The following is a 24,691-nucleotide window of genomic DNA, read 5'->3' on the forward strand; positions in this document are numbered from 1 at the left end:
CCTTAGACCAGGTGAACTGATAAGATGAAACTACATCCTCCTCAATCTTATGTCAGTGACATCATATCCTGTATGCTGGAAAGTCATAAAAGTTCTAAAAAAACTGCGTTTTTTTTTTTCATTTTTTAAAGTGGGATTACCTTCTAACTAGTTCTATCTATTAAAGTTCTAACTATTAAAAATGTTTGTGTTTTTTTTAACCAATTTGAGGGGCATGCCACATTTGTTTTATGGTGAGCCCGGGTCTAGGGCATTAGAGTCTCTCTTTTGTCTTTATTTTGATTCCTTGGACATGTGTAATAATAAGTGGCCACTTTAAGCAATAGCACCAACATCTCCAAAAAAGACATTAATACGACCTATATGTACCCGCCGTATTCAAATTAAGCTAAATGCAAGAATACTAACATAATTTTGGTAGGCAGAAATTAACGTTATGAAACTTCGCCAGCGTTCAGCTGCCAAGACGCAACTTTGCATTTTAGTGAATTAGCGTAGTGGTATCGAATTTTCGTCTGAAGTGGCGTGAAGTGTGGCGGATCGCTCACTGATGAAAATTCGCCCTTTAGGGAATTTGCTCCCATATCTGAACCATTCTCAAGCTAACTGATGTACAAGGGGTCATCCATGTGATATGCTTCAAAAGTTCCACTAGAGCTAAAGACGTCAAAGGACATGTAAACCCTGAAAACAAATGAATGTAATGAAAATTGTACTGAGCTTTCTTCTAAGCACCTTTGCAATTTACATTAATTGTTTTTTTTCTACTTTTCATTTTATCAGCATTTTATTTACTCTACTAAATGAATGGATTTATATCACCACTACCACCTGCTCACTAGTTCTTCTAAATGGAAAGTTTTCTGTTTTGCTCTTCTTAGAACAGAGTAGAGAAGAGTCTTCTGATGAGTAACAGAAACATTTTGTGCATCACAGAGAAACAAGCACATGACTCCACATTTCCCTGCCATTCTTTACCTTAGTCTGTTGCTTCCAAAATATTCCATTGTCACATGTATGACCTTAGTTAGATAATACTGAGTACTGGATCATTGGCCTATAGGATATGACGTCACTGAGATTGTGGAGGATGTAGCTTCATCTTATCAGTTTGCCAAGTTGGTTATGCAATTTTTTTAAATTAGAAATTCGAGAAATTCAGTAACTTTTATAATTTGATTTAAAAAAAATAACAATATTTTATTTCATTTTATATAATTAACATCTTGTGAGTATTTCACATGTAAACACTTTCCTGGTCTGCTATGAAGGCACCAATAGTCGAAATTTATGATATTGAAATGTAGATAATGGTGACTGGCCTGGTCCTGGGGAGAAGAAGATCTACTGTAGATAGGAAGAGGGGACTAACACAGGAATAGGGTTTGATTCAATAACTATTCTAAATATATACTAACAGAGGAATAGGGTGTAAGACATGAGGGTTTACATATGTCCTTGTATTGCACTAGACATTGACTCAGAACAATGGGTATTCTATATATTTTTTAGAGGCACAACATAGAGGGAGGTAGTCTCTGAAATTCATACTCATATATCCCAGTAATATCCTGCTGAATTACTTCTGAATGTATTACCAAGCCTTTATTTTTTAAGTTAGCTCATTAATCTTGTATCTTTGTAAGATATTTCATATCCCCTGTCCTGTTTCCCACCAAACAGGGGAAAGTATTTCCAATACTATTTCTCACCAGAAAGATGACGTATATCAGGCACAGTGGAAACAGTGGAGGTACTGAATGTGACAGGTTAAATATTTAGTAAATACTTCTCTATTGCCTAATGGGTGTCAGTGCTTAAATAAGTAGCAACCTGCAATCTTTTAATTTTACTTAAATCTGAATGAAAAGTTGAAGAATGAGGTGGCCAGAAGACTGTGTCCTTGTTACTTTTGGAGGCAAAGTGAATCTGCTTGTGACTCAGATCTATGAGTCGGATATGTGGGAAATGGTCTTGATTCTTCGCTCTCCTCTTGCTTCTCCTCATGGCTTAGTATAGGCTGAAAGACACAATTTTCTTTAGCTTAGAGCAGAAAAAACAACAATGTATAGAGCAATGTGTTACATAAAAACAAAACGACATTTGGAAATTGTCATGGTAACATTCAAACATATAGTCAACGATTAATGCAATTTAAAGGACATGTTTATTTTGTCTATGTGCTGAAAGTGATGGACCATTTTCCTGCAGATGTACAGAACAGCTGGATCTGCACTCAGAGACCTCAAAGGCTATTGTGATACTAAGCTCTATAGTTAGTATAGGTATGGGTATATAGAATTTAATTAAAAGTAGAGAGGGGTGTATGTATGGATGCTGGGTTTTCATTTGGAGGGGTTGAACTTGATGGACTTTGTCTTTTTTCAACCCAATTTAACTATGTAACTATCTTCCCTATAGGTAACCTGGAGAGAAGAACTTTACTTGATAGCAGTTTTTGATGTTTTCTGCATCTGCAGCCAAATTATACTTACCCTCCGTTCATTTTGCAGCATTAATTAGTATGAAGCTTATAGTGTAAATGACTCAATGTGAGTTCTACCAGCTATAGCAACCCAACATTTTTTCCAACCATGATTAAAAGCATGTGAAATAAAGAGAAGTATGAAGAAACAGGGTTGTCTCACCTTTTTCTCCTCCTTGCCTGGTGGGCTGCGCAATAGAATGAAGAGAGGGGCATAAACAATGTTTATTATACCTAATATCACCATTAACCAGGTGAATCCAATGGCCTTAGCAATGGCTCCTCCACACGATGGACCTAAGACATCAGAAAGGAAAAATATAAAGTACCCTAACATGACACTACCATAACTACAGTAAGATTTTGTTCATATAACATTATTGTACAGGTATGTGATCCATTATCTGGAAACCCGTTAACCGGAAAGCTCCGAATACGGAATGCCTGTCTCCCATAGACTTAATTTTATCCAAATTTTTTCAAATGATTTTCTTTTTCTCTGTAATAATAAAACAGTAACTTGTACTTGATCCCAACTAAGATATAATTAATCCTTATTGGAAGCAAAACCAGCCTATTGGGTTTAATTCATGTTTAAATGATTTTCTAGTAGACTTAAGGTATGAAGATCCAAATTACAGAAAGATCCATTTTCCGAAAAAACCCAGGTCACGAGCACTCTGGATAAGAGATCCCATACTGGTACCATAAAGTCATGCACTCGTAGCTATTACTGTGTGCTCATTACAATGGTCCTTGGTCCTTGTACTTGATCCAAACTAATATAGACTGTAATTAATCCTTATTGGAGGCAAAATCAGCCTATTGGGTTTTTTAATGTTTAAATGATTTTCTAATAGACATAAATTATGATAATCCAAATTACAGAAAGATCTGTTATCCAGAAAACCTCAGGTCCTGAGCGTTCTGAATAACAGGTCCCATACCTGTATTTATTTTACATTCTCAATAAAATAGCAAATCCCATTTATAAAGAATGTTCTTAAACAATAAATCCACAACATAATAAGCTAGGACCCAGTTCACAAAATATTGTGTGCTTTGAATACCTTTGTTTTCATTTTGTGCATAATAACAGAAACACAGAGAAATGTGTACTGGAAATAATACTGTCGTTTTCATTTCTAACCAACCAAATCACATTAGATGTACTGTATGAAAGGTTTTGTTTGGGATTCATTTTAAGTATTTTTCTGCCCAGATTTGTGTTCAAGGGATAAAGTGATATAAAATATACAAAAAATTGCTGTCTATTATGAAGATATCATATGTTTGGGTTCTATACATGGGTTCAATAATGGTTCTTATTGTTTAGCGACAGTCCGGTGCACAGTAAGGGGAAAATTCACTAAGCGCCGAACGCTAGCATCAATTCGCTAGCGTTGGGCATTTTCGTAACTACGCAAATTCACTAACGCGCGCAGTGTACTGAACGCTACCTTTTACGCTAGACTCCCTTCGCCACCTCAGACCAGGCAAAGCGCAATAGAGTAGATAGGGATTGCTTCCAAAAAAGTTAACATTTTTTCTAAGTCCCAAAAAACGCTGGCGTGTTTTCTATATTGTTGGTGATAGGCTGAAAAAGATCGAGAATTTTTTTGGGGCTCCCCTCCTTCCCCCCTACATTTCCTAACTCATGGCAACTTAACTATACAGTGGGCACATGTGTAGGGCAAAAAAAAAATTTTATTTGATGTTTTGAAGGTTTCCCAGGCATTTGTAGTGATTCTACGTATTCCTCCATTGAAATTTGAATTTGGCGCCGTATGCAAATTAACCTTCGCTAGCTTAACTTCGCTTCACTTAGCGAATCAACGCTAGTGAACTTCGCAACCTTACGCTACCCCTGTGCACAACTTCGGATTTTAGTGAATTTGCGGAGCGCTGGCGAAACTACGCCTGGCGAAGCGCGGCGAAGTTGCGCCTGGCGCAACTACGAATCTTAGTGAATTTGCCCCTAAGAGAGAAAAGCACCTCTAATATACTAACAAGGCAAATTACTGATACACAGGACATGATCCAAAAGGGGAGACCCCTGCATCATGTCCTGTGTATCAGTTATTTTGCTTTGCTATCTTAAAAGTTTGCCTGGCATTATTTTCTGCTGTTCACTGGCATAATTTCTGTTGTTCCCCATGCAAGTGAAGTGTGCACTATTGTTTTAGCACAACCAAATAGTGGCAATTTGACATAGGGTGGTGTTCCTTCAGGTGGTGTTCCTTCAGTGCCCTGAATCATCATCAGTGTTTGATTTAGAACAGGAAAGCTTAAGGATTGATCAGCACCATGTGCAACTATGCAGAAGTGCAAGGAGCACCCATTGTAATCATAAATGACCCTTATAATGCCTGCATCATCTGTAAGTCCAACAAAATAAGATAATGGTCAAAAGAGAATATTCTTTCTTAAATTAACCACCCACTTTAGTTAAAGGAGAAGGAAAGGCTTTGTGCACTTGGTGGTGGCAAATATTAGGCACCCCAAGTGATTGTATTGACTTACCTGAAACCCCAGGCCGGTGCTCCTATTGGCAGAAAACTGCACAGCCCGGGGTTATACCAGTGAGCACCATAGAGCGATCTTCTTCCGGCTTCTGCTGTCTTCAAATTTCCAGGGGCAAACGCATGTGCAGTTGAACGAACTAGCCACATTTTTGGTTTAAGTTCAGCTTTACATTCTACTGCGCATGCGCAGCCATGCGAAGACAGAGGAAGATGATCGCTTAATGGTGCTCACTGATTCCAACTATTATTCATGTTCTGGTTCCCCACCAGGTACATGGTAGGGGAGAAAGCAAGAAATTCCACTTTATATAATGTAAAAATAATGAAAACTCATGGGGGCAAATTCACTAAGCGCCGAAGCGCCGAACGCTAGCGTTAATTCGCTAGCGTTTGGCATTTTCGTTACTGCGCAAATTCACTAATGAGCGCTGGCGTAGTTTCGCTAGTGTTACTTTGCACCCTTTACGCCTGGCGAATTTTCGCTAGCGACGTAACTTCACAAATTCACTAACTTGCGCAGTGTAGTGAACGCTACCTTATACGCTAGACTTCCTTTGCCACCTCAGACCTGGCGAACGAAGCGCAATAGAGTAGATAGGGATTGTTTGAAAAAAAGTCAAAATTTTTTCTAAGTCCCAAAAAACGCTGGCGTGTTTTCTACATTATGGGTGATAGGCTGAAAAAGATCGAAAAACTTTTTGGGGCTCCCCTCCTTCCCCCCTGCATTTCCTGACTCATGGCAACCTACCTAGACAGCGGGCACATGTGTAGGGCAAAATAAAATTTTTATTTGCTGATTTGAAGGTTTTCTAGGCATTTGTAGTGCTGATACGTATTCCTCCATTGAAATTTGAATTTGGCCCCGTATGCAAATTAGCCTTCGCTAGCGTAACTTCGCTTTACATAGCGGATCAACGCTAGCGCAACTTCGGATTTTAGTGAATTTGCAGAGCGCTGGCGAAACTACGCTGGTGAAGTGCGGCGAATCACGGCGAAGTTGCGCCTGGCGAAACTAGGAATGTTAGTGAATTTGCCCCATAGATGGGTGTATTAAGGGATATACATGATCATTCTATTGAAAAGCATCAAAACACATAATGCATTTATATATTTATTTTTATCACAAGTTTTTTGTAAGTTTACCATGCTTTTCTTTATTTTTTTCATTTTTCTATAATTGTGCACAAAAGTGTGTGTAGGGGCCATGGAGCTTTAAATTTTATTTATATTGCCAATTAGTATAACACTAATAAGCAGAAAGTGGTACTTACAAACAGGACGCTGATTCCTAGAACTATCATTCCAAGCATAACGCATAGCCACCTGGAGTAAGGAAGAAAATCAGGACACTCATTGGATAAATGGAGAATAACTCACAGTAGGGCAGATTGAAATGACTCACCTCCCAATTTTTTGCGAAAGCCCCGCAAAAAGATTAAGACAAATGAAATATGAAAGCATACAGGGAAGAAAAGCCAGTCCTGTTGAAGAGATACAAAAAAAAATAATTGCAAATATCGTTTGCTTTAGCAAAGAACAAAATTGAAAGTTTTAAATCTGCACTGTCAGTCTTGCTGAAGTCTTCATTACCACTTGACTGGCTGTCTTAATTGTTTTTATGCTTTCCAATTAAAATTTATATGAGGAGTACATAGTCACAAAAGCATGATGAGTGGTTTGTTAAAAACTTGGACATTAGTTGTAGACTGCGGCAGAGTTGGGAACTCCTGTGAATGTTACGCTCAGTAGTTTATTCTGAATGGTAGCAGAAGAAATGTTGGGATAGGAGAGAAACAGTGGTTGACCTCTATGAGCTTGGTAGTGATATCTGGGCTGGCCTGATATCTGCAGGTAGGTCAGGTTTGACCCGAACTCCACACACATTTTACTCTGCCGACCGCAGCTCTTGCAGTCTCCATTGATATGTACGTGCCTGCCCTGCTCCACCCATTTTGTGATGTCAGAGATGGGTGGGTCTATAAATGGAGGTTCCGGCTGGGTTAGGGTGTGGGTCCAATTTTTGTAGACCCGCACATCACTATAGCCTAGCCGCTGCATTCATTATGGACTGGAGTGCTGAAAATCTTTGGAGGGTTAGGTCTATTAATAAAGTCTGCAGGGGTAATACATGACATTGTGAAAGAGAATTAGAAATTTGGTGGCTTCTAGTGAGACATGTGATCATATTTTAGAAATAGTCAGTAGGTAAAGTGACATGATATGGTTATTGATTGTATATGAGGAGTGAAGGAGAAGGATGACATAAATACAATCCTAAGGCACTGGGGCTGCAGGGAAGGGGTGATAGTTGCACTATTAACTGTAATAAAGATTTCTGGCATGCTATTGGTGTTTGAGGGAGGAGGGTAGTATTTCCATCTTAGACAGCTTTCATTTAAAGGAACAGTTCAGTGTCAAAACAAAAACTGGGTAAATAGATAAGCTGGGCAAAATAAAAAAAATTCTAATATAGTTAGTTAGCCAAAAATTTGATGTATAAAGGCTGGATTGACTGGATGTCTATCAGAACAGAACAGAACTTCCTGCTTTTCAGCTCTCTAACTCTGAGTTAGTCAGCCACTTGAAGGGGGGGCCACATGGGACATAACTGTTCAGTGAGTTTGTAATTGATCCTCAGCATTCAGTTCAGATTCAAAAGCAACAGATGTGACCCATGTGCCCCCCCTCAAGTCCCTGACTGGTTACTGCCTGGTAACCAATCAGTGGAAACCAAGAAAGCTGCAAAGCAGGAAGTAGTGTTCTGGCTATTATGTTACACATCCAGTCACTCCAGCCTTTATACATTACAGTTTTGGCTAACTATATTATTTTATTTTGCACAGCCTATCTATTTACCCAGTTTTTTATTTTTACACTGAACAACTCCTTTAAAGATGACCAAATCATTGCAGCGTGAAATATAAATTGTTGAATTTGAAATTTTATGAATTGTCAACAATAACTGACAAATTGTCCCCACCGGCATGATATTAAGAATCCAATCTATTAGCAGTGTCGGACTGGGATATCAGGGGCCCACCAAAAATTTAAGACCAGGGGCCCACTCTCAGTACTATTTTCTTCCTCTTCTCACTCAACCTCTATTCTCCTGGTCTTGTTTCTTTTTCTTTCGTTTTTTTTAAAGAAATAAGGAATGTCCATAAAATATGCCAAATGTTTAGAAGCAGGAGGGCCCACTGACACCTGGGCCCACCGGGAGTTTACCTGGTATCCTGGTGGGCCAGTCCGACACTGCCTATTAGGAGCTGGTTTAACCCACGATTTAGAATCATGTCAAGCTGATAGGAGTTGTATATAGCTACACAACAACTTTTTACTAAAACACATATTCACATGCCATAATAATTGCTCATTACCACCCTTAATAGACCAAGACTTACCAAGTTGATATGGGGGGGGGCGCACATGGTTTCCATCATTCTAATGGGTATGGTTGGTTCCAGCATGCCAAAGGAAAGATTACAAATACAGAGACCCACTAGGGAATAAAAAATAAAAGGGGGCTCTTACACAAACAAATATTGATACATGGTAAATAAACAGCAGGAAGATTTGTTTCCTATTCTTTCTACCATTTTAAATGGCAATTATTATTATTATTTATTTATTTTTAGAGCAGGTTAAGATGGTGCATTGGTGCTTGCAGCAAGTTACTAAGGACAATGTACCAAGGAGTAACTTGTAATGCTCAGAGTGATTTGCACTTTCTCTTGCTTAGCAGTTGTGCCTAGAACATAACATTTTTCTAAGTGCACGTTTCTATTGACACCAGTACCACCAGAGGGAGGGTAACCAATATTCAGTGGATACAGAATTCCATTTTCATTTTCATGGGAAAATAAAAAAAACTTGAATGTCAGGAAGGCAATTAACATCTTCAAATGGTTCAACAGACCTCTGCCATTGATCATGAATATTTGAATTAGAACTGTTTCCAGGGTCGAGGTGTGATAAATCTCACATTAGTTGGTGATTTAAAATTTTGATTTGTGTGTTTTGACCAAAAAAAAATCATTCAAACTTTAATAAATCTGCCCCTTAGTTTGATGTAGGCAGCAATATTCTAAGGCAAATTGACAGTTGGAATTCATGGAAGTATCTAGGATATCTAAAACAAACAAGGGAAAGTTGTGCTCACCACTAATTTTTGAAACCATTAGGCGGGGGTGCAATGAGGGTGTGACCACAAAATACATATAGTCAAATACAAGAGTCCTCTGCACTCAACCCATTATCAATATATTTAAGTTTTACCTGCAACTTACTAGCTGCTTTCAAAGTAAAACTCCCAAAGGGCAGCCAAGTTTGGGAATTTTACTTTGAAAGCAGCTAGCAAGTTGCAGGTAAAACTTAGTCCCTTTGTAAAATGTATAATGAAGCAATAGAATTCTTAATGAATCAGATGAAAATTAAGCGTAGGACTGGCCAGATATGGGATGACTTTGACGTAGTTGGCCAGCTTAAATATATTGCAATATATGGACAAACAACCCCTGTTTTGTGTAAAGGGTAAGGCATTTTTCAGGAGCAGTATGCACAAAATGTCTCTGTCTTAAATATATTGATAATGGGTTGAGTGCAGAGGACTCTTGTATTTGTCTATAGGATATCTAAAATATGCACAAAATATAATCACAGCTGCAGTCATTATGTGACACAGGAGTAAAGGATTCCCTGCTCTTTAACATTTGAAATTAATTACATTTATATTATCAAGATGATCTTGGTACTGACACAAATAAACTGAGTAACAAGTAAGTGAGCTACAATCATATTGCACATTTGACCTTTATTTCTAAGCATATTCTGTTTTACGTATCTCTGTTTGACTCATATATTGTCTTATATTTATTACTATGATTTTGTCAAACACAAATCATTGCTGGATAAACTTGTTCTCACCTGCAGCTACTACAATGTAAGGATCTGTGAGAAGAACTCTGTAGGGTGTTTCAGGTACACTCTATGAGAAAAGAAAGAGCATTATACAGTAAATCTCCACTGTATTTTTGTACTTTTGTAACCCATTAATAACATATAAGTGCAGATTCTCACCATTGGGGAAAGCTTTGTAGGCTTCAGTATACATAACTGGAGTGCTAGGAATGAAGAGAGATGCTAATGTTATCATCATTATTGAATAAACATCACAAGAGGTATCTAATACAACTTCAGTGACAGGTATCCCTGTGCTTAGATAAGTTAAAATTTAGGGTTACGTTACATCTCAGCTGGTATGTTAACCTTGTGAATATAGTACATAGTTTTCAGTCCAATTGTTTGTTTTTATCCTCTTTTAAAGGAGAAATAACCCCCTAGATACATTTTATTAAATGAGAAAGGCAGATAAACAGGATGCTATATGACCTTCCCCTACCTTAAATTATCTCAGCGATCACCTGTTGTCAGCCCCAAGCTGAACTGCATTCCAACCAGCAGTGCCAACATCATAAAACGCTGACATGCGCAATGAATTAGCTAATGAAGCACATGCATGTGCATAAAGTGCTTTAAAGTGCAGGCGACAGTGAAAGAAGGAAAGAAAGTAAATGGTGGCCACAAAGGGATTAAAAGACAATGGAAGCCTGCTAAAGGTAATTCTGTGTAATTTCAATTTAGCGATTCACTATGGGCACTCATCAACTGTGCAGGATTGGTAAGAGTTGAGAAAATGTACAGAGGGTTTAGTTCTCCTTTAAGATCTAGCCCTGAAAGATCTCTCTCTCTCTCTCTCTCTCTCTCTCTCTCTCTCTCTCTCTCTCTCTCTCTCTCTCTCTCTCTCTCTCTCTCTCTCTCTCTCTCTCTCTCTCTCTCTCTCTCTGTCTTTCTCTATTATACATCTTTTGGTGCAAAGAATTAATTCTATTAAGCTTAATTCTATTAGCTAAGGATGCTAGGATGACTAGGGGCATTTTGTTGTACCTAATAAAAATAATATATATATATATATATAATATATATATATATATATATATATATATATATATATATATATATATATATATATATATATATACTGTGACTGGAACCAGATAGCAGATCTTGCAACAGAAGGTGCAGCTGGAGTTTGTATATCAAACAACAGGCGCCCCTGGAAGACTTACACAAAACAAAATAAAACACAAAATAAAATCCTTCTCCTGTCCTAGGGGCATTTTGTTGTACCTAATAAAAATAATATATATATATATATATATATATATATATATATATATATATATATATATATATATATATATATATATATATACTGTGACTGGAACCAGATAGCAGATCTTGCAACAGAAGGTGCAGCTGGAGTTTGTATATCAAACAACAGGCGCCCCTGGAAGACTTACACAAAACAAAATAAAACACAAAATAAAATCCTTCTCCTGTCCTGTAAAGAAATAAATATTTTTGTTTTTGCTCAACTGTAGTATTTGGAGTAAAATATTATAACAGTGAAAATAACCCTGAGCTCACTATATATGTATATAAATTCAGGGAAGCAATGACAAAAAATTCCTGTACTAGAACATTTGCTTCCCATTGACATTGCTGTGAAAGAACATGAAAGCAAAATGATTGATTTTTGGGCAATAAGCCTAAGAAGCAAACAGTGCTGCACTATGTTGGATAGCTCCTAGTGATGGGCAAATAAATTTGCGAGGCGCCAATTCACAGCCAATTTCTGCGTGAAATTTGTGAAACTGCTGCGAAAATTCGAAAGCGCAAAAAAAAGTTAGAAGCTCGTCGGAATAGTCACCAGCATCAAAACCGTCACGCGTCAGAGTTATTTGGACACCACTGACTTTTATGTGGGTGTCAAAATTCACATGAATTGACAAAACAAACTGACGTGGGCGTCAAATTTCGTACTTGGTGAATTTTTCGCTAATTTCGCATGAAATACGCACATTTTTTGTAAAATGGGACTAATTCGCCCCTCATTGTTAGCTCCCCATTACGGTTAAAATTAGTAAGTATCTTACCTCCATCAATAAAAGCTAATGCTGCTACAACCAGAAATGGAGAAGACTTTCCAACAAACTCATACATGGCAGAACCGAAGGGAGGCCCAGCTGTGGAGACAAACAATGTATAAGTATCTTCATGATACAGATCGGTTTTCTCTGAAATTACAGCTGGATCTTAAGGCCTGAGAACTTAAACTTACCAAGCACCCCAACTGCAATACCACTCATGGCTAATCCCATGGCTTTTCCTCTTTCAGCATCATCTGGAAACAAATGTGCCAGCATGCCCATAGCTGAGGGGACAAATATGTATAATTAAACAAAGAAACAAAAAATGTGTCAGCTTGTAGGATATATATAAATATACATACTAGGGACCTTAAAATGAGTTTGGTCTAATACTGCAGGCTATTAGTTTTATTATTTTTATTCTAACCATGCTTATCAAAATAAATACTACTTCAAAAATTACTCTTAGCTTTACAGGTGTTTGGAAACTGTATTGTTTTAGATAATTTTAGATTATATAACACTATAGGCTCCATGAAGAAGCAGAGACTCAATAACAAACACTGACGTACAATAAGATTTTCCTCCTAAGGATAATGTCACACGGTTGATTTTTAATCTGTTGTGGAAAAGTTGCGAAAATGTGGCAAAAGATCATTGAGGGACATGTCAAGGAAGAACCAAGTTTATGCGCCAAAGGCTGACTAAACCCATTATTTGGCTATTGTTTAACAGAGAGTCCTATTCACTAATATTTAAATTCGATGGGGAAAAAAAGATCAGTAAAGAAAAAAAATGCAACAAATTCGCCTAGTTTCCTTGAAAGCTACCTTATTTATGAAAAAAAGTAGCTGGTCCCGTGTTTTATAGAGGAAGAAAAGTTACACACTAACAAAAATCTCATGGTTCTAATTATTTTCAAAGAGGCTGAAAATCACAACTGTTTTCATAAACTGGGAAAATAAATAAAGTTGTTGAAACATTTCCAATTATAGGGTGGTTCACCTTTAAGTTAACTTTTAGATGGTTATTTACTAAACCACAAATGTATCTCATTGTCCCAATAAGAAAAGCTCAACCAAACTCCCATGCCTGATTTTGTCTTATGTACTAATAAATGAACTCAATTTAATTGGATCGGTGAAAAAATTGAGCGAAATTTTTTTAATGTTTTTGCCCGAAAACCCCCAAATCATTGGGTTATTGGGCTAAATACCTTCTATTTGGGATTGACTCATACAGGACCTTGAGAGGTCTGAGATGGCGGATTTTTAGGTTCGGGCTTTTTGCAGCATTGGGGTATAATAAATCTTGAAAAATGTGAGGGGTTTTTTTTCCAATGAAAAATTTGAATTTCCTCCCGAAAAAGGGTACTCTTTCCAACTTTCAAATAGGGGTCACTGACCCCAACTAATAAGCAAATGCTCTGTAAGGCTATAAATCTATTGTTATGGCTACTTCTTTCAAATCAGACCCTCTCCTATTCATATTCCAGTCTCATATTCAAATCAATGCATGGCTGCTAGGATAATTTGAACCCTAAGAACCAGACTGCTGAAATTGTAAACCACATATAATAATAAAAAATGAAAACCAATTCCAAATTTGCGAATTTACATTCAAAGGTCAAAGTGAAAATTCAAATTGAAAAAATTTGAATTTCCAGCTAATTTTTGTGTACTAGGGAATAGTCCAAATTAGATTCAAAATTTATAAAAATTTCGAAAATTCGAATTTCAAAATTTATCATGTACCATCTCTTTAAAAATTTGAATTTGACCATTTTCCATCTAAATCCTGCCAAATAGCTGTTTTAGCCTATGGGGGGCATCCAAGAACCTATCTGGAGTCAATTGGTGGACTTTGCAAAAAAAAATTTTTTAATTCGATCAAAAACTGACCTATTTGATCAAAAACAGACCTATTCGGCCAAAAAAAAACCTTTGTTTTAACTTTGGTTGGTCTTTTTGAATTTGAATTTTAAAGTTTTTCAAATTCGAAATGCGACCCTTGATAAATCTGCTCCTTAGGGTTGCCACCTTTTCTGGAACAAAATACTGGCCTTCCCATATATTAATCTTTTTCCCCTATTAATAACATTGGGATCAAGCATGATTTTTACCAGTCAAGCCTGCAAAATACCGGCCGGGTGGCAACCCTATTTACAATGTAATACAGAATTATAGAGTATAGTAATAAAGTGCAGATATGTATTAGAATATATAAACAGTGCAGAGAGCTCATGAGGCGAGACGAGTAATGAAGTTTATTTTTGTTGTAAGAAGTTCAAGATATTTTACCTGGCACCATGGTGAAGGCTGATCCAACTCCCTGCAACCCCCTGGCCACACAAAGAAGGACGTATGAGTTGGCAAAAGCAAACACTGCAAAATACAAAGATACATCCTCAAGAAAATGAATAACAGTGAAATGTCTGCCTTCTAACTCATAACAGTCAACGCAGCAAGGATTATTAGTCTGCAGATGTGATGCAGTTGAATATCGTTTAAGGGGGAACTCCACAAAAACATAAGTTACGTTTTTTGAAAAGTTAACATAATTTTAAGCAACTTTGCAATATACATCAATTTAAAAAATAAGCAGATTTCTCATGGTTTTTAATGGTTTCTGACAGTTTCCTAAGCCTAGCCCCCTGCTCTCCTGCTCATCTGTCTGACTACTTTGCTGAGCTGGCTGACTACTGTTACTTTGTATCAGCAGCCATCTGTCACCAGCCTGCATCCTCCAAACCCCACAATTCCCTGCACATGTGATTTCAATAAGGAACGGAACATCACAGCGCAATGCATTGTGGGTTATGTAGTTCCTGCATGCTGTCTGTAAGCTGTGGAGTAGTTGTTACTATTTGTAACATCAGTGTTTAGTCCCTCCTTCCCTGCCAGGATTTCAAGGGTTTTTGGGATGCACAGGTGGAGATGAGAACATACTTACTAAGAGAGGAGATGAACACAATGATAAAGCCACAAAACATTGGGGCATCATATCCAGTTCTGGAGAGAAAAAGAGTAAAAGTACATGAAGAAAAGTGGCTTAAATTTATAATGAAAGCAGAAAATCTAATTTCTAATGAATGCAGAAGATCCATCCACAGAACCTGATATTCTGGGCTTCATTTCTTCAAAGAGCTGCATAGCAAGGGCTAAAGAAGCCTGAAAATACAGACCCAACTGCCTAAGGAGCAATGGAATTCAGGTTGCTCTTGATAGAAGAGCCAACAAAAAATAAATCTCTATTAAATGGGGTATAGTCAGACAAAATGCATTTAGTATAAAATTTATAACATTACACAAGTTCTTTAAAGTTCAACTGCAGTATATGATTCGAAATCGTATTAGTTGGACTTACCTGTTAATAAGTTTACCCACAATGGGGTTTGTCAGAAGCTGAACAAAGGCATTAATTGCCAGGAGAAGACCCACTCGCACATTCTCATCATTTAAAAAGTCCTTCCCCTTGTAGCACTCTGAGTGATTTCTGTGACTCTCGTTAAAGATCTGGTCATGATATGGAGCATTTTTGGAGTTGTCAACGTGTGAAACATTGGAAAGGGCATCATAGCTGGAGACAGGGTAATGGCCAGAGGAGTTCTTAAATGTTGTGTTTCCATTCCTATACTCGATCTCATAAAGTAAAGCTGGGGCAATTGGAGCTGCAAGAAATATATATGTAAGCCTGAGATTACTGTGAATGTTTTTCTTTTATTCTGACATTGACACTAATTATCTCCTAATTATCTAGATTGTCATGTTATATAATGACCATTGTTCATCACATTTCCTACTTCTTCTGAGGAGCCTTCTCATTCTATATTTTCTCTTTTCCTTACTTGATTACTTGATTGTAATATATAAATCTCTATTAATTAGATGTATTCATTTTATTATACAGGTATGTGAACCGTTATCTGCATCCGCAATAAACGAGCAAGGGTTTTCCTGCTTGCATTACCCATGGGGGCACAATTACTTAGCTCGAGTGAAGGAATAGAATAAAAAAACTTCGAATTTCGAATGTTTTTTTGGCTACTTCGACCATCGAATTGGCTACTTCGACCTTCGACTACGACTTCGACTTTGAATCGAATGATTCGAACTAAAAATCGTTCGACTATTCGACCATTCGATAATCGAAGTACTGTCTCTGTAAAACCCCCTACTTCGCCACCTAAAACCTACCGAGGTGCAATGTTAGCCTATGGGGAAGGTCCCCATAGGCTTTCCTAGCTTTTTTTAGGTGAAGAAAAATCGTTTGATCGATGGATTAAAATCCTTTGAATCGTTCGATTCGAAGGATTTAATCGGTTGATCAAATGATTTTTCGTATGATCGAACTAATTGCGGTAAATCCTTCGACTTCGATATTCGAAGTCGAAGGATTTACCTTCGGCAGTCGAATATCGAGGGTTAATTAACCCTCGATATTCAACCCTATGTAAATCTGCCCCATGATGTGCCGGTGTTCCTTCCTTTTACCATTATCTGGAAAACCATTAGCCTGAGTTCCGAATTATGGAAACGCCACCTCCTATAGACTCCATTTTATCCAAATAATCCAAATTTTAAAAAGTGATTTTCTTTTTCTCTAATAATAAAACAGTACCTTGTACTTCATCCAAACTATGTTATAATTAATCCTTATTGGATGCAAAACCAGCCTATTGGGTTTATTTAGGGGCAGATTTATCAAGGGTTGAATTTAGAGTTCATGTTAGTTTATAAAAACACCAATGAACTCAAAATTTGGATTAAAAAATGATCAATCGAAACTTTTCAAAAAAATTGAATTTTTCAAACTTGGGTGAATAGAATCGACCCACAAACTCGAATCAAATTCAATTTGAGTTTTTCTATGAAAAAAACCTAGTTTTTTAGAAAGGCTGCAAACAGCTCCAAATTAATCCCAGGACGTCCCCCATAGGCTAAAACAGCAATTCAGCAGGTTTAAGGTGATGAATAGTCGAAGGGCCAGTACATGATACATTACAAAAATCAAATTCGAATTTTTTTTAAAAACTCGAATATAATTTTAACTATTCCCTAGTCGAATTCCACTAAAATAAACTCAAAAATTCGAATTTCAAAATTTCAATTTCAAAATTTCAATTTCAAAATTTTAATTTCAAATTCGAATTTTCACTCGACCCTTGATAAATCTGCCCCTTAATGTTTATATGACTTTCTAGTAGATTTAGGGGCAGGTTTATCAAGAGTCGAAGTAAAAAAACCTCAGATTTCAAGCTATTTTTGTGTACTTCGACTAGGGAATAGTCCAAATTCGATTTGAATTTTAAATAAATTAGAAAATTTGAATATCCAAATGTATCATGTTCTGTCTCTTTAAAATTGTGACTTCGACCCTTTGCCATCTAAAACCTGCCGAATTGCTGTTTTAGCATATGGGGGACCTCCTAGAACCTATTTGGAGTCAATTGGTGGACTTTCAAAAATCAAAGTTTTTTTTTTTAAATACTTTGAATTGAATTTGATTGAGTTTGATCTTACTTTGAACTTTGATTAAGTTTTTTTTTATCAATTCGTTTTTTTTCAATATATTCCAGTTGGTCTTTTTTTATTTGAATTTCGAAGTTATGGGATTTCAAAAAAACTCCCATTACTTCAAAATTTGACCCTTGATAAATCTGCCCTTTAAGGTACAAAGATCCATTTTAAGGAAAGATCCATTATTCTGAAAACCCCAGGTCCCAAGCATCCTGGATAACAGGTCCCATACCTGTATTATCATCATCATTTATTTATATAGCGCTGTCAAGATACGCAGTGCTTTACTGCAGTTATAGCAAACAGGGAATAAATGGTGGATAACAAACAAGGATTACAGAGTACAATAGGGTTAGAAGGACCTAGAGATTAGAGTTTACAAACTAAATGGTTAGGGTACAATTGAGACATTAGGATTATATAAACACTTTGTCATTTTTGATACAGCAATGATTAATTAAGGTACATCGAATAAGCCTCTTTAAACAGATGGGTCTTTAAGGAGCGCTTGAAAGTTTGGAAAGAAGGAGAAAGTCTGACAGCTTGTGGCAGAGAGTTCCAGAGAAAAGCAGAAGCCCGAGAGAAGTCTTGTAGACGAGAATGGGCAGAAGTGATCAGAGGAGAAGTGAGGCGAAGATCAGAAGCAGAGCGTAGGTTTGGTGAAGGAGTGTATTTGGAGATTAGAGATGAAATATATGGAGGGGTTTCATTATTAAGGGCCTGGAATGTGAGTGTAAGTAATTTGAATTTGATTCTAGAAGAGATTCGGAGCCAGTGAAGGGACATACATATGGGAGCAGCTGATGTTGAGCGGCGAGCTAGATGAATGAGTCTAGCGGCCGCGTTTAGAACAGATTGGAGTTGTGAAAGGTGACTTGTTGGAATACCTGTGAGGAGTAAGTTGCAGTAATCAAGGCGGGAGATGATGAGAGACTGAATCAGTGTTTTAGTTGATTCTGAACTGAGATAGGGTCGTATTTGAGCAATGTTACGCAGTTGAATACGGCAAGATTTTGCAAGTGTTTGAATGTGTGGTGAAAAAGACAGATGAGAGTCTAAGATAACTCCTAGGCAGCGTGCCTGTGTGGTGGAATGAAAGGTGGTCTTGTTTACGGTGAGTGATATCTGAGGGACAGGGGAAGATCTTGGAGGAAATATAATGAGTTCTGTTTTAGAAAGGTTCACTTTCAGGTGGCGCTGTGACATCCAGGAGGAGACAGCAGAGAGACAGTCTGTGACTTGGGAAAGAACAGAATTAGAAAGATCAGGTTTAGACAAGTAGAGTTGGGTGTCATCAGCATAAAGGTGATACTGAAGTCCAAATGACTGTATAAGTTTTTCTAGTGAAGTTGTATAGACCGAGAACAGCAGGGGGCCAAGAACAGAGCCTTGAGGAACTCCGACAGAGAGTGGGAAAGTAGTAGAAGTAGAGTTAGAGAAGGAAACTTTAAAGGAACGGTCAGACAGATAAGATGTAAACCATGAAAGAGCAGTGTCCCGAATGCCAGCTGAGTGTAGAATGTCAAGGAGGAGTGTGTGGTCAACTGTGTCAAAGGCTGCAGAGAGATCTAGAAGGATTAGAATGGAATAATGACCTTTAGATTTTATTTATTTTTAGTATTATGCTTGCCCAAACTGACAATTTAAATATGTAACCAACAAACCAGGGGGGGGGGATTATTAGTAAGCGTATCTTTTGTAGTTCCAGGCCAGCCAGAAAAATATGGTGTGATAACAATAGCAGCAATACCCTTTGCTGGTGGGGCCCACACATGCACGTATGACCAGTATTTGTACTGATTCAGCTGCATTCCATAGATGGTAAAAGATAAACTGATTCTGTTGTGCTGGAAATACTAGCAATACTAGCCTAATATTTTTCGTTGCCAGTGTCATTTTTTTACAAGCCATGCATAGGCCTAGAACACATGGTACATACCAATAATAGTGAATTGAATGCAATCCACAAACATAGCCACTGCAATCACAAAAAGAATCGGAGCTCGGGACTCCCACTGTTTCTTCATCCATTGACAACATCCAGCCATTGTGTTAGAGAGATGGCTACTCCTAATAGGAACATAAACATATCTTAGCCAAAATACCCAGGCATTTAAAACTGGTATTAAGAAATGCAAAAATTATAAAATGGGCCAGTTTCAATTCAGTATGAAATGAATTTAAAATTTGGCAGACTCATTGGCAATGATTGGTAGAATTACATTTCCAGTGTTCATGTTGTTTTTTCATGTTTTTATGCAATCAGGTTTCTGAAATTTGAGTTTATTTAATAAATAAGCCCACAATTGAGAATGTTGAGTGTTTTCAAATGAGAAAAAAACATAATTTAAAAAAGTAGATTTTCTTTGATAAATCAGCCACGATTCATGTAAATCACAAAAAAAAATGGCACTGGCAATTTTTTTGAGATGGTGGGCAAAACGTCTCATGGCAAAAATGAATAAACCTGCCCCAGAAATAAACATAAAACTACAGTATCTCCAAAAACTGCAGGTTTTTTGGCCACAGCTGCATTTTTCAAAAAATAAAATAGTCTTATTTGTTGAAAACAAGTGAAAAGAATGTTTGTGTAAACAAAAAACCATTCCAAAACACAAATACAAAAATTAATAAACCTGACTGAAGGCAAAACATCATGTTCTGGCATCTGCACTCCCTTCACTAAATCAGTGATGTATTAGTAACCCTATGCTGCAGTTTAGCCAGCACTAAGGGGTGTGCTCTTGCACCCCTGGCTGAAAAATTTTAATCACAAAAATCAGTTACCATGATTTTTGCTGCAACTTACAACAGAAAAAAGAAAATGAGTAAATCTGCTCATAAATGTTAATTTTAAAGTGACTAACTATTCCTTTAGTGGCTGTGTTAAAAGGATACCAAAAAATCTCATTATTCTAACTTTTCATTTTAATAAAACTTTTACTTCAGTGAAAGATTTTAAATTTTCACGTTTATCAAGATATTTAGTAGAAGTAAGTCTAGAGCAACTGAACTTGAGTAATTATTGAAGTCGTTTCACTACTCTTCCAATAATCCAATCACAGTTGTGCAATGTAACTGCTTCAGAGAGTTGACAACTCAGCAAGTCCAGTTGCTCCAGATTTAATTCTTCTAACTTTCATTCTCATAAGGTCTTTCTTTCTTTCTTTCTTTCTTTCTTTCTTTCTTTCTTTCTTTCTTTCTTTCTTTCTTTCTTTCTTTCTTTCTTTCTTTCTTTCTTTCTTTCTTTCTTTCTTTCTTTCCTTCCTTCCTTCCTTCCTTCTTTCTTTCCTTCTTTCTTTCTTTCTTTCTTTCTCTTTCTTTCTTTCTTTCTTTCTTTCTTTCCTTCCTTCTTTCTTTCTTTCTTTCTTTCTTTCTTTCTCCAGATTAAAATCTTCTTACTTTCATTCTCATAAGGTCTTTCTTTCTTTCTTTCTTTCTTTCTTTCTTTCTTTCTTTCTTTCTTTCTTTCTTTCTTTCTTTCTTTCTTTCTTTCTTTCTTTCTTTCCTTCCTTCCTTCCTTCTTTCTTTCCTTCTTTCTTTCTTTCTTTCTTTCTTTCTCCAGATTAAATTCTTCTTACTTTCATTCTCATAAGGTCTTTCTTTCTTTCTTTCTTTCTTTCTTTCCTTCCTTCCTTCCTTCCTTCTTTCTTTCTTTCTTTCTTTCCTTCTTTCCTTCTTTCTTTTTCTTTCTTTCTTTCTTTCTTTCTTTCTTTCTTTCTTTCTTTCTTTCTTTTGTGTATCATAGTTACTCATCCATATGTCATACAGAAAAATATACAAAGATCCATATACAACAATTCCTAAAGTAGCCAAATTAGTAGGATCTGGAGCACAACAGCATTGCATGTGAGCCCAAACATTTATCAAGAGGCTCCTGAATATTATGTATTTTACAGTAACATTACTTTCTTTCTTTCTTTCTCTGTTTCTTTCTTTCTTTCTCGTAAGGTTTGTATCATAGTTACTCATCCATATCTCATACAGAAAAATATGCAAAGATCCATATACAACAATTCCTAAAGTAGCCGAATTAGCAGGATCTGGACCCAAACATTTATCAAGAGGCTCCTCAATATTATGTATATTACAGTAACATTAATATTTGTATTATTTTTGGTTGGCAATCTTACCGCCATTTTTGAAACAGTACACAACAGATGCACATTTTTATACACAGTGTGGTCATAATCATTGTAATCATAAAGTTCTTATTAAGTTCTATGTGCCATAATTCTTCTGTGAAGTTCTTTCTTAAAAAGACCCTGCCCTTTTTTCATACTTTCTTATATAGAATATGAGACAGGGGAAATAATAAAGAGTTATACTGTGGGAGAAAGTCTTACCTTATTGTATGTTGGTGAAATTCTGTGGCAATATTGCAGATGTCTGTGTCCTGCTTCAGTTAGAATGAGATGTGCAGCCAACTGGATTGTGAAACCCCATCAGGTATCTCTGCCTCAAGAACAAAGTATTCATAAAGGCGGAGGTATTTATTACTTTCACAGTCAATTTCTGAATTCTATAATAAATACATGTGATATAAATACCATTTGCCTTGAAAAGCTGTAAGTAACCATGCATTACTGGGCCAATTTAAGTTCATTTAAATGAGAAGGAAAGTCATCTATACTTGGGGAAACCCCCAAGTGATCGCATTGACTTACCTGACACCCCGGGCCAGTGCACCTATCAGGAGAAAACTGTACCGGCCCGGGATTATTCCAGCAAGCACTGTGGAGCCATCGACTTCCTGCTTTTTCTTTCCTGGGGCAGACGTATGCGCAGTAGAATGAAATAGTTGGCTTTTTCATTCATTTTTCATTCATGCACAGTCGCAAGAAAAAAGAAGAAGCCGGAAGATGATCGCTCCGTGGTACTCGCTGGTAGTGATGGGCGAATTTATTCGCCACGTGCGAATTTGTCCGTTGGTTTAGATGCAATAAACAGACGCCCATTGACTTTAATGAGCACTGGCCCCATTTTGATGCCGGCGAATTGTCGCCAGTGTCAACATCGTCATTTCGCAAATTTTTCTACAGTTTCGCGAATTTCCCAGGAAATTTGCGCAATTTGTGGCAAAGCGAAACGGGACAAATTCGCCCATCACTACTCGTTGGAAGAATCCCAGGCCAGTGCAGTTTTCTCCTGATAGGAGCACCGGCCCAGGGTGTCAGGTAAGTAAATGTGATCACTTGGGGGTGCCTAACTTTTGGCACCTCCAAGTGTAAAAGGACTTTCCTTCTCCACTGGACTGTAAAAACAATTATGCCTACTGGATCCTTGTTTTTAAGGTGTTGCCTGATACTGGATCCTTGTTTTTAAGGTCTTGCCTCTTACAGAAATCAAAGTGTGACCATCCCAAGTCACAAGCCAGTGACTACTAATGTACATATGGGTGTAGCAGACCTTTTGTTTTGCATCTGATACATAATTAATACATTCCATTTCACAGAGAAAATCAAATTCTTTAGCTATTGAACCTTCTCTTCTCTAATGCTGTTATGATGAAACCGTTTCTTTAGAATACAAAGGGAAATGCCCAGTATCTTACTTGCTACCAGTGGATACCAAAATAAAGTGCAAATACCTATAGCCCCACCCAAAATTATCTTAAAATGCATGCCTGAGGGCTGTTGTAAAAAGCTAGAGATATAAGGGCTACTCACTAAAGTGGTGTAAGGTGCAAAGAACAAAAAAAAGCCACAAAGTGTATTTTTTATTCACCTTGTTCCCATTGGCATGTTGGTGGGTTCAAGTAATCTGGAAAGGTGTAAGTGCTAAGTGAATGGCACCAACTTTCTAATCTTCTGCTTGTTTGGAGCAAGAACAACCAGAACAGCAGGTAGATGCAGCTCCTCTTCCCTTCCTCATCTGCATTACACCCATACACTGGCTGTTTGAGAAATTGGTTAATGTCCATAGTACATAGATATTGGTCAGGATCCTTTGGTCAATATATACATACTGGAAATTAAAGTTTTGTACAAATGTATCAGTACAGGTATGGGACCTGTTAACTAGAATGCTCATGAACTGGAGTATTCCGGATAAGGGGTCTTTCTGTAATTTGGATCTTTATCTACTAAAAAACATTTAGGGGCAGATTCACTAAGCTCGAGTGAAGGATTCGAATGAAAAATACTTCGAATTTCGAAGTATTTTTTTGGTACTTCGACCATCGAATTGGTTAAATTCGTTCGAATTCGAACGAATCGAAGTAAAAATCGTTCGACTATTCGACCATTCGATAGTCGAAGTACTTGCCCTTTAAAAAAAACTTCGACCCCCTACTTCGGCAGGTAAAACCTACCGAAGTCAATGTTAGCCTATGGGGAAGGTCCCCATAGGTTTGCTAACCTTTTTTTGATCAAAGGATTTTCCTTCGATCGTTGGATTAAAATCCTTCGAATCGTTCGATTCGAAGGATTTAATCGTTCGATCGAACGAAAAATCCTTCGATCGATCGATCGAAGGATTAGCGCTAAATCCTTCGACTTCGATATTCGAAGTCGAAGGATTTCAATTCGAGGGTCGAATTTCGAAGTATTTTTAACTTCGAAATTCGACCCTTAATGAATCTGCCCCTTAATCATGAATTAAACCCAATAGGATTGTTTTTCCTCCAATAAGGAATCATTTATTATTGAAGAGAAAAAGGAATTCATTTTAAATTTAAAAAAAAAAATAATTATTTGATTAAAATGGAGATGGCCTTCCTGTAATTCAGAGCTTTCTGGATAATGGGTTTTCAGATAACAAATCTCAAACCTGTGCATTCATGGACTGCTTAAAGGAACAGTTCAGTGTGAAAACTGGTTAAATATACTGTATAGGATTTGCAAAATAAAAAATGTTTCTAATATTGTTAGTTAGCCAAAAATGTAATGTATAAAGGCTGGAGTGACTGGATGTGTAACATAATCGCCAGAACACTACTTCCTGCTTTTCAGCTCTCTAACTCTGAGTTAGTCAGCGACTTGAAGGGGGGCCACATGGGACATAACTGTTCAGTGAGTTTGCAATTGATCCTCAGCATTCAGCTCTGTTTCAAAAGCAACAGTTATGACCCATGTGCCCCCCCTCAAGTCTCTGATTGGTTACTGACTGGTAACCAATCAGTGAAAACTAAAAGTAGTGTTCTGGCAATTATGTTAGACATCCAGTCACTCC

The 24,691-nt window shown here is 37.1% G+C and overlaps 1 protein-coding gene across 3 annotated transcripts; it reads right to left on the bottom strand.

Annotated features, from left to right (window-relative positions):
- Positions 1-1,179: 1,179 nt before the first annotated feature.
- On the bottom strand, positions 1,180-22,588 carry LOC108711608 (synaptic vesicular amine transporter). Of its 3 annotated transcripts, none has more exons than XM_018253499.2 (13): positions 21,865-22,588; positions 19,458-19,588; positions 15,366-15,669; positions 14,952-15,010; positions 14,300-14,383; positions 12,191-12,283; positions 12,006-12,095; positions 10,087-10,130; positions 9,934-9,994; positions 8,412-8,509; positions 6,413-6,491; positions 2,649-2,782; positions 1,180-2,020 (listed from the first exon to the last, which is right to left on the bottom strand). In XM_018253499.2, exons 2-13 carry the CDS (start codon positions 19,564-19,566, stop codon positions 1,907-1,909), a joined length of 1,269 nt encoding a protein of 422 aa, XP_018108988.1. In that variant the 5' UTR covers positions 19,567-19,588; positions 21,865-22,588; the 3' UTR covers positions 1,180-1,906. The 3 variants fall into 3 exon arrangements, with proteins under 3 accessions (XP_018108988.1, XP_018108990.1, XP_018108991.1); XM_018253502.2 differs by lacking the exon at positions 1,180-2,020 and adding an exon at positions 6,282-6,333; XM_018253501.2 differs by lacking the exons at positions 6,413-6,491; positions 8,412-8,509.
- Between the last annotated feature and the right edge of the window lie 2,103 nt (positions 22,589-24,691).

Source organism: Xenopus laevis, chromosome 3L, assembly GCF_017654675.1.
Source record: "Xenopus laevis strain J_2021 chromosome 3L, Xenopus_laevis_v10.1, whole genome shotgun sequence".
Classification (NCBI taxonomy): Eukaryota; Metazoa; Chordata; class Amphibia; order Anura; family Pipidae; genus Xenopus; species Xenopus laevis.